The sequence below is a fragment of the Haliotis cracherodii genome, unplaced genomic scaffold (genome assembly GCF_022045235.1).
Source record: "Haliotis cracherodii isolate W230 unplaced genomic scaffold, xgHalCrac1.p SCAF_5, whole genome shotgun sequence".
NCBI classification, from domain to species: domain Eukaryota; kingdom Metazoa; phylum Mollusca; class Gastropoda; order Lepetellida; family Haliotidae; genus Haliotis; species Haliotis cracherodii.
In genome coordinates, this window is record NW_027266308.1 from 42,757,038 (window position 1) to 42,771,886 (window position 14,849).

The 14,849-nt window shown below is 39.5% G+C and overlaps 1 protein-coding gene across 1 annotated transcript in view; it reads right to left on the reverse strand.

Annotated features, from left to right (window-relative positions):
- Nucleotides 1-716: 716 nt before the first annotated feature.
- The window catches only part of LOC139442860 (fasciculation and elongation protein zeta-2-like), a 78,449-nt gene continuing 64,316 nt past the window's right edge, over nt 717-14,849 (reverse strand). Inside the window, exons 5-8 of the mRNA XM_071223763.1 lie at nt 7,332-7,585; nt 6,349-6,424; nt 5,367-5,432; nt 717-3,586 (exon numbers count right to left, since the gene is read on the reverse strand). Coding sequence (XP_071079864.1) covers nt 3,570-3,586; nt 5,367-5,432; nt 6,349-6,424; nt 7,332-7,585 — 413 coding nt within the window. The 3' untranslated portion in view covers nt 717-3,569. The remainder of the gene's footprint in view (nt 3,587-5,366; nt 5,433-6,348; nt 6,425-7,331; nt 7,586-14,849) is intronic.

Here is a 14,849-nt window from a genome sequence, read left to right on the forward strand (position 1 = left end):
TATGAAATGGTAGCAGTCAAAACAGCATTTTCACCAGGTTAATCAGTAATTACTTAATTAAGGATATGATTTTTAGGTGCACATTCACTGGTGGCCATGTATACATTTGTCCACTTTGTGAAAGCAAGTGGACAACACTTGACGGAGTGATCTCCCCTGAGCACTAATCACATAAACAATAAGACAAACATCAGCAAGGAGGCTGCAGCTGTCAGTAAAACAGAACCACTACATTGAGAACATCATGGAGATGCTGCAGGGACGACATTCAAGGTCAACTTATAAACTACAGCACAGCCAATCAGGGACGCATCACAATTACAGGGACGAACCATCAGCCGACAATGGCTGCCGGCAATAGATTAACACTTGAGGAATATTTTTGTTTTAATGCAATCATTTTCTTAGCAGTGTCCAATACTAATTTTCTTTAACATTTTAAATTCTGATTTTACTTTTTTTTATACTACCAACCTGTTCAATGATTCATTTATGTAATAGGTACACTGTGCACAGGAGGCCTTGTATTAGGGTGTGGGACTATTCCTGCTGCTCTTACCAAACAGAAGCCACCCCACATATCACCAATATTTGTCCTGACACTTGGTTCGGAACTCAGAATGTCAGATGTCCCAAACATACACCCTATTACCATTATTTGTTGAAAAGAAAAGTCAGTATTCCCCCCCACCACCCCCCCCCCCCACCCCCCAATTTTCAATAAGAAATCATCCCCACTCTAAGAAGATGGGTGAGTAGATACAGTAATCATTTTCTGGGCCCCGTTCCACAAAGCAATTGTAGTGCTACGACTGTCGTAAGTCTATGTTAAATTATGGGAGTTACGATCATCTTAGCGCTACGATCGCTTTGTGGAACACAGGCCCTGGTGATTAAATTTATTGCCAATAGCTGAAAAATTCCAAAGCTAAGTTATCATGACTGCTGTTCCCTCAACCTTCCATAAACTTGATCCGTACGTCCATCCTCGTACCCTATTTGAATATCGTCACCTCAGTCATCCCATGATGCATCCCCACAAAAAACTCCCCCGTCACAAACACTAACTGCAATGACTGCATAAGGAATGATCACACATCGACACAAACACAGGGTAAATGAAGCACCAAACATCATGACTCCGTGACGTACATGCATGCACACAGTGGAGATATATGGAGTCTCTTAGTACAGCAAAGAGCACAAGACATGTACCTGATGTGGGTATTATGTACGATATATACAATGAAATGATATCCAGTCAAGCTGGTTTCAGAGACAGATGGTACATCGCCATGGATATTAGATGTTCCCACGGTGGCGAAATGTGATTTTGGTTTGAATATCATTAAATGATCAATATAAGAATTTGATTTCAACAGTTCCTTCTTCGTCCTAGCTCCTTGGTGCTTTAGATGTTACTTTTGGGGTTGAATTTTGCAGCAACATTTCAATTTTGTGTTAAACATATTAACCCATATACAACAGTTTACACTATACACAAACCTAGTGTTCTGATACATAGTCAACAATAACATTGTACATATCACCGTTCCATCACAATGTTGTATTTTGACAACTCTCTGATTTGATTGGATCACTTACTAATTTTCTAATTAATAATTTCATTTCATACCTGTTTGATTTACATACTCGGACAAATCTTCAAGGAGAAAGTAACATCAATATCTAACCGTAACACCATCTTTCCTAGGATTCATGTCCGATTTTTAGACTCCTTCTCCATCCGCCAAGTCATAAAGAAACAGATGGAATGCTTAGATCAGATAAAATATACTCTAACATTAGAATTCAAAGATTCATCACAGAAGAACTAAAGTCACTAATATGCAATTTGATGCTATACTCCATCTTTCAATATTTACAGATCAGAGAAACAACTGTGAATTGAAAATCACAACAAGTATGTGTTATATCTACATTACTGCAAATCAGTGTTGCTTTTGAAGAAAGCATTTTGATATTACACGATGCTGCCAGATAGAGTTAGTTGCTATGACTACACTATCAGATCAAATAAAAACACTGCTATAGGGAACAGATTAGGGTAACTATCTACGTAAACACCTAGGATTTCGCACCAAATCATATTAAACTCTTATACTTTAGTTAGTATTCAATGCAAAAAGAAATCTAAACATATACGTTGATAGATAGACACTGCCCATAAAACATGGTTTAATTCTTAGGAAATTGCTAAAACCAGATTCCTATGTCACTGGCATATGAAAACTACAGTGTAACATAAATATACTACTCGAACAAAGTTAGAGAACACCCGATTGTTTCATATGACTATGGCTATCAGTCATTGCTGGTGGGCATTGCAACGCACAAGCGTCGAACAAGCTTACTTGTTTTGAGTAGTATAGAAAGCATCTACCAAGAAAATCTCCATGGTGATATCAATATTAAAAAGATATAAATATGTCACTATTTCACACTGATATGTGCATACAATCATGCACAGTCATTGTTGTGCCTACATGGGAAATATTGCAGAAATATTCACATCTGGCACAAAAAGCTTTATAAAACAAAGCAGAAATGTACATTTTACAGTATATATTATTTGCACATGTGCCCATAGTGAGCTATGAATAGAGTGAAAATACACACTAACATGCCAGCAAAACGCTTATATATTAAACTGGACACACAAAGGGCGAATTGTAAATTCAGGCAAAATATTCCTGAAACCTTCTACTCTATATGTCCCTCTATAAACCTCTATCACCTTAATGGCCCTTCATGAGAAAACGCTGTGAACTCCAATGAAGAGTTTCACACTGTATCAATGATAAACATCATCAAGCATACCACAGAAACTCGATTACTGATTCACACAACACGCGCCAACTTTCAGAAGCTGTTAAAGCTTTGTGGAAAAAATCACTCGATTGATACTGACATGTAAGTACCATGTACATTTCATGTGTTATAACAACACCGATGTCAGTAACCATAGCTATAACATAGTCAACGGAAATGATTTGCTGAAATGTACAGTGCTGTATATGAAGTTGAAGACAGAGCCACTGCTCTGACACTGATCAATACTAGCCATAGCAGAGATAACACCCACTTCAAAAACACCTTGTTTCATTTCAATTTCATAGCCGCTTTGCGTATTCTGGAAACCAAGATTTAAGTCATTGATAAAATGTTGTTGTTTTTTCACTCCATACTAACTGTTTGCCAGAGAGAAAGTTTTTTAGAAGCTTTAGCAAACAGTTGTCAATATTAAGAAAAACTTCCCCCTGTCAAACAGCTTGAAAACTGGCCTTCAACTAAGTCTGTCAGTATTTATCTCCCTTTAACCATACCAGTTATTTCACAGTCGGCAGATACTCTCAATAATGTATTTGTAAACGTGGTAGAGACAAGCGCTGGGTGAAGTGGGTGTTAACTCTGATAATACTACAAGCTGTATTTAACGTCTGCAGTGATAGCTTGATGTTGCAATGGTGGCAGCATCTTGTCGATAATTCAGCGGGATCGTGGCGGAATATTATGACCAACGCCCTCCAGTGGCAGGCTATATCTTATTATGTCGGGCAAAGGACTGCAAAGAAACAAAACATGAGATTAAATATTGCATCTTACAACATAGTACCAAGCAATATAATCGTCTGTGACTTAGCCACTGGTCTAAAGCCCCAGTCTTGTAAAATTTTGTGAGGTCCAGTCAGCTCAGCTAACAATAGTCCATATGATAACACTGAAATCTACTGAAAATGAGGCCAATGTGGGTTTGCAGACTGATACACCAGCAATACTGTGCTGGAAGAGTTGCACGTAATTATTTCACTGCTGCATAGTGAGCGATCATATCAACCATGGATAAAAATGTTTTTCATTTCCAAATAACAAAGTGACTTTTCCCAACGTCACAGTTTGTTTCAGGGATCATTTTAATATGTCAGGTCCAGGGATCATTAAAATATGTCAGGTCAAGGGATCATTTTAATATGTCTGGTCCAGGGATCATTTTAATATGTCAGGTCCAGGGATCATTTTAATATGTCTGGTCCAGGGATCATTTTAATATGTCTGGTCCAGGGATCATTTTAATATGTCAGCTCCAGGGATCATTTTAATATGTCAGGTCCAGGGATCATTTTAATATGTCAGGTCCAGGGATCATTTTAATATGTCTGGTCCAGGGATCATTTTAATATGTCAGGTCCAGGGATCATTTTAATATGTCTGGTCCAGGGATCATTTTAATATGTCAGCTCCAGGGATCATTTTAATATGTCAGGTCCAGGGATCATTTGAATATGTCAGGTCCAGGGATCATTTTAATATGTCAGGTAAAGGGATCATTTTAATATGTCAGGTCCAGGGATCATTTTAATATGTCTGGTCCAGGGATCATTTTAATATGTCAGGTCCAGGGATCATTTTAATATGTCTGGTCCAGGGATCATTAAAATATGTCAGGTCCAGGGATCATTTTAATATGTCAGGTCCAGGGATCATTAAAATATGTAAGGGCAAGGGATCATTTTAATATGTCAGGTCCAGGGATCATTTTAATATGTCAGGTCCAGGGATCATTTTAATATGTCAGGTCCAGGGATCATTTTAATATGTCTGGTCCAGGGATCATTTTAATATGTCAGGTCCAGGGATCATTAAAATATGTCAGGTCAAGGGATCATTTTAATATGTCAGGTCCAGGGATCATTTTAATATGTCAGGTCCAGAGATCATTTTAATATGTCAGGTCCAGGGATCATTTTAATATGTCAGGTCCAGGGTTCATTTTAATATGTCAGGTCCAGGGATCATTTTAATATGTCTGGTCCAGGGATCATTAAAATATGTCAGGTCCAGGGATCATTTTAGTATGTCAGGTCCAGGGATCATTAAAATATGTCAGGTCAAGGGATCATTTTAATATGTCTGGTCCAGGGATCATTTTAATATGTCAGGTTCAGGGATCATTTTAATATGTCAGGTCCAGGGATCTGGGAACCGGTCTGTGAGCCGGACTTGTGTGGCGGGGACTGCAAAATGTCCGATTTGAAAAAATGCAAACCAGACATTTTAAAATTTGCCAACAGAATATTTTCAAAAAAGTTCCTGCCTGAGATTGGATATTATAAGAAAGGACATAAAATAAAGAGGTGCTGCCAGACCGATATGTTGTTGATGATAAGGGTATATACAAGACTTGCGTGGTTGAGCGAGCGCTATCCGTCAACATCATATTATGCATGGTAAAAAACTACATCATATCCCTTGGGGAATTCAGGTGGTAACAAACTTGAATTTAGAGTCTTTAATTTACAGTGAGATTCTTCATAATGATATATATGATTCTCTGGGTGCAATACCTTTGAGGATGTAGTCAGTCAGCAGGGTTGGAACTGTCTGGCTGTCTTCATTGATGGCCTGTAAAACTGCAACAACAAACAAAATAATGCAAAATTACAATTTTTGAGAGAGAGAGAGAGAGAGAAGAGAGAGAGAGAGAGAGAGAGAGAGAGAGAGAGAGAGAGAGAGAGAGAGAGAGAGAGAGATCATGGACAAAGTTGTTGGACTTCTGTGGCATCACTGTAGCTCCAAGTGCAGCAACAACTTGTTAACCCTGAACTCATTGGCTTGAGATATTTCCACATGACTCATATGTTGTGTGCAGCCGACCCTTACCCCCATTGTTTAGGCATAGTTATCATGTTGATGTATAAATAAATTCATAACTAAATCATTTAGAAAAAATACATTAAACAAAATTAACAATAACTGACCAAATGTTGGCTAACAAATGCAAATTGTCGCCTGAATTATTTCAATTCATTGTTTCTCATTCTAATTGCATCCCCTTTGCAAACAAGTTGTGTCTTCCAAACAACTGCCGTCATAAACAGTTAAGTCTCGTTAATCTGAGACTCGTTAATCCGACAATTGGCTTTATCTGACACGACTGTTGGGAACAGATTAGATCAGAGCTATTTAGACCTGTTATTCCGATAGTCTCGCACTCTAACTCTGACACAACTAATTTGCAACTAATTAACAAAATCACTCATTACAGTCTTGATAATCCAACACAGTAATCCGCGTACTCCGCAGTCATCTGCCCGCCAGTACACAGCCCGTGTTTTGATGCAAGACAGGACGAATAGAAGCGTGTTTGTATCGTTATCCATCGTGTAGTTATCCGATTTTCCATCAAGAATGTTGATAGAACTTAATTTCGTTTATCCCACACACTTGTTAATCCAACATAATCATATGCAACCAACCATGTCAGATTAAACATGTCGGACTTGACAAGAAACACAGTCTCCAACCCGCCAAATGCACTGTACTTACTTTTGATATAGATCTGGAGCTGTTCTGAGGTTGGCGGCCCCTGGTGTAGGTGGTATGGGATCACTGTGGTCAGATACTGTAACACAAGTCACCATATCACAAACACATCCTTCAGGACGTCATCTCATCACAGTGATGCCTAGCCTATATTTCCCATCAAACATTACAATATGTGTGCATAGTCAGTTTGGCTTAAGGTTTCTCTGAACAGTATTTTTGTTATATTACAGCATGTCAGCTGAATGTGGGAGGAAAAGGTGGGAAGATGATGGTGATACCCATGAGCATGGGAATGATGCTGACAGACCAAAAATAACAATCAGGGTCACTCTATTCTAATCTAAGAAGGAAGACAGCAATGTTAATAGTTTAACCCATAAGGTTCCTGTTACAAACAGTGCTGATGCAGTCTCCTCCCAGGGTAACAAACTCAAGCCATATTCTATAACTGACCGATCATGGACAACCCCGGAATTCTGATCCAGTATCTTTCCAGGGTAACAAACTCAAGCCGTATTATACAACTGACCAATCATGGAAGACCCAGGTATTCTAATCCAATAATATCCTCCCAGGGTAACAAACTCAAGCCGTATTCTACAACTGACCAATCATGGAAGACCCAGGTATTCTAATCCAATACTATCCTCCCAGGGTAACAAACTCAAGCCGTATTCTATAACCAACTGATCATCGGCGACCCCGTAATTCTGATTCAGTATCCTACCCGGGTTACAAAACTTAAGCCGTATTCTACAACTGACTGATCTTGGACTGTTCTAAGCCAGTATCCTCCCAGGGTAACAAACTCAAGCTGTATTCTATAACCCACTGATCATCGACGACAGCGGAAATCTGATCCAGTTTCCTACCGGGTTACAAACTCAAGCCGTATTCTACAACTGACCGATCATCGACGACCCAGGTATTCTAACCCAATATCCTCCCAGGGTAACAGACTCAAGCCCTATTCTACAACTCACCGATCCTGGACTGGTAGTATTGTCATTGTTGTTTGCGCTGCACTTCTTCTTTTTCTTCTTCTCCACGTTGCCTTCGCGCCTCTTCTTCTGGATAGTGAGAAGGAGAGAGATGAACTGGTTCTTCAGCTCCTTGTCGTATTCCAGCTCATCGCGCAGGGCCAGCTCATGCACCAATGTCTCGTTCAGCTCTTTGATGGTCAGCTCATACTCAGCCAGGACTTCGTGCAGCTCAGTGTTGCTCATTCCCTTCAGCTCTGTGGACAAGAGAGGTGGACACGCTCAGTATCATGGATCAAGATACATGACAAAAAATCAAGTTCTTTGACAGAACGTTTTACAAACTATATACCAACCAAAACAACCTAGAGACAAGTGAGTGAGTGAGTGAAAGCTGTTTTATGCTGCAGTCAGCAACAAAACAGGTGAGGTGAGGTGAAACACAGTATATTGACTCCGGGCAGACCAGTCCTTGTTTCAGCCCCTTAATGTTGAGCGCCATACAAGGTAACAACAAGTACCATCTTTTAACGTCTTTTGGTATGACGCGGACGGGGATAGAATCCTGGACCTTCCACTCTCCGGGCGGACGCTCTACCTCTAGACCATGGAGGCGGTCCAGCAAACATAACAGCTGCATTACAGCTCGTCTTGGCTAGGATAAACTAGTGTCTGACAGACTATCGGAAAAACTCAGACAAGGTCAGACATTGTAGACAAGGCCACTAGGACAAGGCAAGTGAAAATCTGGAAGGGCTAGTTGAATTATCCAAAAAGCTAGTTATGTTACAAAAATGACTAGTCTGAAGTGATCTGAGGATTAGTTGGAAATGACCAGTGGTGTCTGGCCATGTAAAAGCCAACCAATCATGAGACAGCTCTGGTGTATTTGTGACATTTTCTGACCTGATTCATAGAATGTTTGAACAAATTTGCTACTAAAGAAGTGAAAAGGAAAACACCCACACAACCAAAGTCTGATGTGATCTGTTTCATGTAAATGTAACAATCTGGGCCACTAGAAACAAGGAACAGACTGTAGAGTTGGTTTGAATATCTAATTCCATGGTAAGTACCTTCCTGGTAATGTTCCAAATGTTCCAATCAATGAAAAACAACCTGCTGACACCAGCTATGATAGCAGCAACAGAACGACAGTCACACCTTTTGTGTGTGTGAGTGGGTTAATAATGCACTATACCAATGTTTGTTTGTTTGTTGTTTAACACCGCACTCAGCAATATTCCAGCTATATGACAGAGGTCTGGAAATCGAGTCTGGACCAGACAATCCAGTGATTGACATCATGAGCATCGATCCATGCAATTGGGATACAATGACATGCATCAACCAAGTCAGCAAGCCTGACCACCCGATCCAATTAGTCGCCTCTTACGACAAGCATAGTCGCCTTTTATGGCAAGCATGGGCTGCTGAAGACCTATTCTACCCTGGATCTTCACGGGTTAACTATACCAATGGCAATGCCTAGCAGTGTAACATATCATCTTAATCAGTAACACTGAAACTTGCTATCAAGTTAACATTGGGTTGTGTGATTGGTTTCCGGTCAATTCCCACTTTTCATTATAACCTTTCAGTTAAGTGGGACTCTCCAAGTTTTGGGAGAACCCAGCGTTCAGAGCACATGGGTGAATAGCTGAAGAGCTCTGTGTACATGACAGGTAGTGTCACCTGTCAACTGAACATGGTCAGAAAATCCTGATGCATTGCACTGATGTGTTGAAGGTCAGAACAGCCATGAGACTGTCAGTTACCTCCCTTGGCTTGTGCAAAAAATTAAGTTCTGGAAATGTTTGTAATGCAAATGATAACAAATCCTTATGTTTACTGATATGGGATGATCATATGACATATAATTATTCTGAATCTCTGGATTAGATTAAATTAGATGTTTATGGTGCTGCTGTAGAAAATGGCAGCTGGGGTCAAGTACTGCTGAGAGACTTGCACACCCGTCAAACACAAGGCCACTGATGCTTACTGATGATAGCAAACCATATACAGTGCCCCAAGATGCTCTTAATATCAAATGGTGGGGAATGTTTCCATCGAACTATGAACCTGCTCAGGGTGCTAAGGTTTAGCTGAGCTCATACCAAATGGTAAATCCGATATATGGGCATACTTTCCAAGGGTTTATTATAAAATATAACCAAATCAGGAATTAATCCAGGATTGCAAACAAAGTGCCCTTGACAGGCAATTTGGGAAACAATAGTTATTTGCTCTGAGCAGGCTCAGGTAAATCCCTGAAAATCATCTTGCATCAACCAAGTACAATGACTCCTCAGAACTTGAATACCTTAGATTGATATATTGTTTGGGACAATACTATCTTATGGTCCCAGGAGAATCCTTATCATCACTGTACGCTAATATTGGCACCCTGCTTATACCGAACTACGTTATAATTTGTTATATACTAGGTACTCAAAAGAAGTTAAAGTACACCGAATGTTTTTACATGATTATAGTTAATGTATCATGGCTGGTGGGTATTGCAACACACATCCTTCCAATCGTGTGTTCTTGAAGTTGTATTGAGAAGCATATTTGTCATAGTTGCCAGGACTTCAAATCAACAAAGATTAATTGTATCCATAAGCAGTCTTCAAAATCATATAAACAAATACTACTGCAGCAAACCTCAAGGTCCACAGGACCCCTCTAAATTTGAAACTCTGACAAGCATGATAACAGTTTTGACGTTCATATTTGGATGATAATGAGTAAAAATCCTTGTTTAGTTTTGTTTGTTCTTTACTCAAGCTATGTAAATAATCAACTCTGCAAAGATGATCTATAGATTCATGTTCTGAGCAACGATAACTCCGTCTGGGTACGTAGACAAGCTGCCATCAACCACAGCACTAAGCCTGACCACCCTGTTCATTTGGTTGCCTCTTATTTCAATTCTAACCGGAATCCCCACAGGGCAAAACTCCTCCTTGAAATGAAAGTTGGATGACAGCATAAGATGGGAGCATTTGTGGTCAAGAACACCAGCTCAACTTTAAGATACTCTGGCGAGTAAACATCCCCACTTCTGCCAAATAAAGGACTGAATCAGGGAAGTGATTTGTTTGCTCCAATATTGATTTTCTGCCCATTTCCAATGCTATCATTGCTGAAAATTACAAGCAATGATTTTATTTCATTAAACTGGAATATTTGATTGAGTGAATCATGTTTACACCACTCTTGACAGTTTTACAGCCATATCATGATTGAAGACACCAAGAACTGTAACCCATCATACCATTATTTTTATTATTATCATTATCATTATTATTATTATTTCTCTCGTTAGTAATATAGGCCCTCTTATAAAATATAAAATGTTACATATAAATTCCATGTCTACATCCCTATCAGTGAATCAAAAAGCCAGCTGCAGTTTTAACTTCACAAATAAACAAAATGATCCAATACAAAATGTTATAGATCTATAAATTCCTTGTCCACTCTCTGTGATTCCAGAGGCCACCTGCAATTTTCAACTCCACGGCAGAATGACTTTCATACACATAAATAAATGATTGATATTTGTTTTTATTTCGACCGACCTTGTGTTGCAAAGCTGGAATAAATCCATGCAACATAAAATAAACAAAGTGTGGCCTTATGAGAAATCTGGGGGTGGACACAACGCAAGCATTGATCGTATGACTGTATCATATTTTGTCCCCCTCCCACCATTTTATGTAACACTTTGCATGACCACCCCATCCCTATTTTGAAGAAATAAAATTGCATCTTTTTTGTCATGACCCCCCACCCCCCTGCTGTAGTTGTGATAAATTGTGGCCAACAACCTCTTTTGCTGTTTTCTATTTTAAAAGACTCCCCCACCCCATAACAAATTACCAGTCCTAATCCGATTCCTATTCAATTTTTTAAATAAGGCAAGATATAATTAACAACTAACTTCCAGATTTGATGAATCCAATATCTTTAAAAACTATACTGCAAATTGCAACTCCCAACTGATACTTTGAATGACTTTGAAAAAATCGGGACGACAAAAATAGAAATTATTTCATTCCACTGTCATCTCAACGCTGTATTTATGGGAGGAAAAGGATCCAGGAGAAGGTTTACATGCAGTATGATACAATGATGGATGTTTCTAAGCCTTCATCAGCTGCCTCCGGGTCTTAATTTAGATGCTGAATCTGTATTAGGTTCCATATAAGCAATGATGGTAACAGAATATCCCACTAGGCATACCAAATGGCCCCTGTTTTATTGATTGTGATAAATCAGTTATATTGGATCTATCATATTTCACAAGGCTAACAGCATTGGACGTTTCCAAGCTCCAGGTTTTCGGCCATATTTGTTGGAATTGGGGCTACAGATGTGCTGGTGAGCTCAGCTCTCGTCAGTGGTCGATTTGATATTGATTGGCTCACTTACTCTGCAACTCTTGTGTGTCTGTTGGCAATCTAGGAACAGACCATCAGCGGAATCGGGCCACATCACAAATTCCTGTTTTCATGCAGACATTGCTCCACAGTGCTTTGCAAGATGCATATTTCAACCTTTCGACTAGCATCACATTGATCATAAACAAAGGCTTCAAAGAATAAAAACTGCATAATTTGAAATGATGACTGTTATTCTTGAGCACAATTTACTTTCTTGCATCATTTGCTGATATAAACAGTATTTACAAATGGTGGCTGTGCTGTTACTAGCGGCCTGTTAATAATTGGCATTTATGGAATTGTTTCCGGTGGATCAAACAACATTGTAAAACAATGCATTACATTGATTGTCCTTTGCCTATCAATATTCACAGTGCCCATTCAAAAGGACTGGAGGCTTTACTGCCGTCCATTTGAACGTCTTCTGTAGGAAGAGTGATTTGTAGGCACGATAACAGATGTCAGCAGTATCAACAGCAGGGTTAGAAACTAACAGCTTTTGTCCACTAGTCCTTACAATGATAACATATAGCAAAACCCTTAAAATGGGCCAATTTCTACAAGTCCTTAGGATACCTTTACTATTGGGCAGTTAGGCAGGACTACAGGACTAGTGCCAATTTCTAATGCTGAACAGTCTGTCACATGTGAGTCAGTGAGGTAGTGAGTGAGTTCGACAGTGTTCCAGTTATATCACGGTGTGTCAGCTTCATGTGGGAAGAAAGCCCGAAGTGATGCATGTCTTAGACTTTTACCATTCTGGTGAATTCAAACAGCATGGATATTGGGCTGACAAAAAGAGAAACATAACTGGGGGAACCTGAATTCCAACCATGATCATAGTTTTTTTTGGCAAGGGGTGCAACTCTGCACACCGAATTGCAGCATCTAAGACGACTGGGCCACCCATGCTACCCAATCTATAAATATGGAACAACTAAATGAAATAGTCTCATCAGTAAAATATGATAAGCATCATCCAGTCGTTAGAGCATGGCCCCCCAAAAGTCACCAAACCTGGGTATCATGAAACACAAACACCCTTACTACGTTGCTACACACTTCCTCAAGTCAAATTACATAAAAACCTTGGAAGTGCAATATGCCATGCCTTTTCTATGAAGCGTAATTCATCATTTAGCATCTTGATTCATCAATTCATGCTGAAAAAAGATCTGAGCAGTTCTTGCTAAGATTGCTAAAGGCTGCATCCTATCAGAAGATTTTAAAAAGTTCAGATAATTTGTTCCGCAGCAGCATATCCAAATGTTTTCCTAATAATTTGTGCTGAAAACATTTTCCTATGATGCAAATTGACATTTTTGTAAAAAGCAAAGGAATAAGATCTGAATGAGAATGTGGCAGGCTTAACTGACAACTGCAGTAGCTTCAAAACTGTCATAGTGCCTTTATTCTTCTGCTGAAGCAAACTTTCTGATAATTCAACTTCACAAACAGATATTTCAAGCTCAAGTTTGACTGACATAAATCCATAACATCATGGCTTCTTCAACAAATACTAAATCCACATTCTCCAAGATCAATATTCATCGTCTGCATTTCTGTTGAATAAAGTTGCCCCTCAAAGAAATGCATCAAATGACAGTTTCAAACATCATATTTTTTCGCTATACAAAGCCTTCATACCTTTTTCCTTTGACTTCCAACCTCATCTAATTTGAGATTTTTGTATCATTCATACTGATTGCTTACATCATGCACACCACAAGAACTGATCTTCACCTATGGAAGACTGAAGCCACTTTAGCCACAAGTCATAAGCCCACATTTATTAAAATGTATTTTGGTCTTGCGAATTCAGTTCAATACGAATATTATTGAAAATTAAAACCCAAATCAACTGAACGGTACGACAAGGGATCAGTTCAGACTTATAGTCCGATAGAAACCAAGAATTTCCCTTCGAAAAATGCATTTCCAAAAGCCCAATGGGATTGGTTGGAATGGGGTTTAGGAGTAGCCTAGTGGTTCAAGGTCAGGTGAGGTGAAATGGGGTTTATTGCAAGATTATTGCACTTATATAGCGACGTGCATGCACGTCTGTGTTTGTGTGTGTGTGTGTGTGTGGCTGCTTGTACTAGTCCGGACTGATGCCGATTTATAGTGCAAGCTCACTGAGATACCATGCCGCAGTTTAACATGAATACCCCACTCAGACACAGTATACGGACTCCGAGCCGACCAGTCCTTGTTTTAGCCCCTTAATGCCAAGCAGCAGACAGGGTAACAACAAGCACCATCTTTTACCGTCTTTTGGTATGACGCGGATGGTGATCGAACCCCGGACCTTCCGCTCTCCGGGCAGATGCTCCATCACTAGACCACGGAGGCGGTCTAGTGGTTCAAGTGTTGGCCTGCTGGGCTGAAGGTCCTGGTATGCTCTTCAAGTCTGTTTTCGGGATACCTGCTGTGACTGGAGTATTGCTAAAGGCAGTGTTAAATCCTACTTACTCACTCAGTTTAGGCAAACTCTTTCTTTCGAATAAACTTGTTTTACACTTGACCTCTGAACTATCAAGGGAAATATGTGTGAATATACCTGCTGATGCATCTTGCCTGATCGTAAAGGAAGGTTTAGTGATTGGAAATTTTGCATGTATTATCTTTAACTTTGAAAATGGAAGTAGAAAACACAAAAGCTATAAGACAATAATGTGAGTGAGTGAGTTTGATTTTTACGCCGCTTTTAGCAATATTCAAGCAATATCACGGTGGGGGACACCAGAAATGGGCTTCACACATTGTACCCATGTCGGGAATCGAACCTGTCTTCGGCATGACGAGAGAACGCTTTGACCACTAGGCTACCCAACCACCCCTGTACCACAATAAAGCAGGTGCAACAATTACATGCAATAAAAGTAACAGGCAGAAATCAAAACTAAGTTGGGTCCTTGAGGTTTCCCCCGTTAGTATTTGAAGCTAGGGACCCCCTAAACCGTAAACCTTTAACATTAGGTAATTTCAAACACAGGACAGGCTTACATACTAAAAGATATTCTAATCCTTAAAAATCATTTAAATGTGACAAGTCCCATCGAGTGGT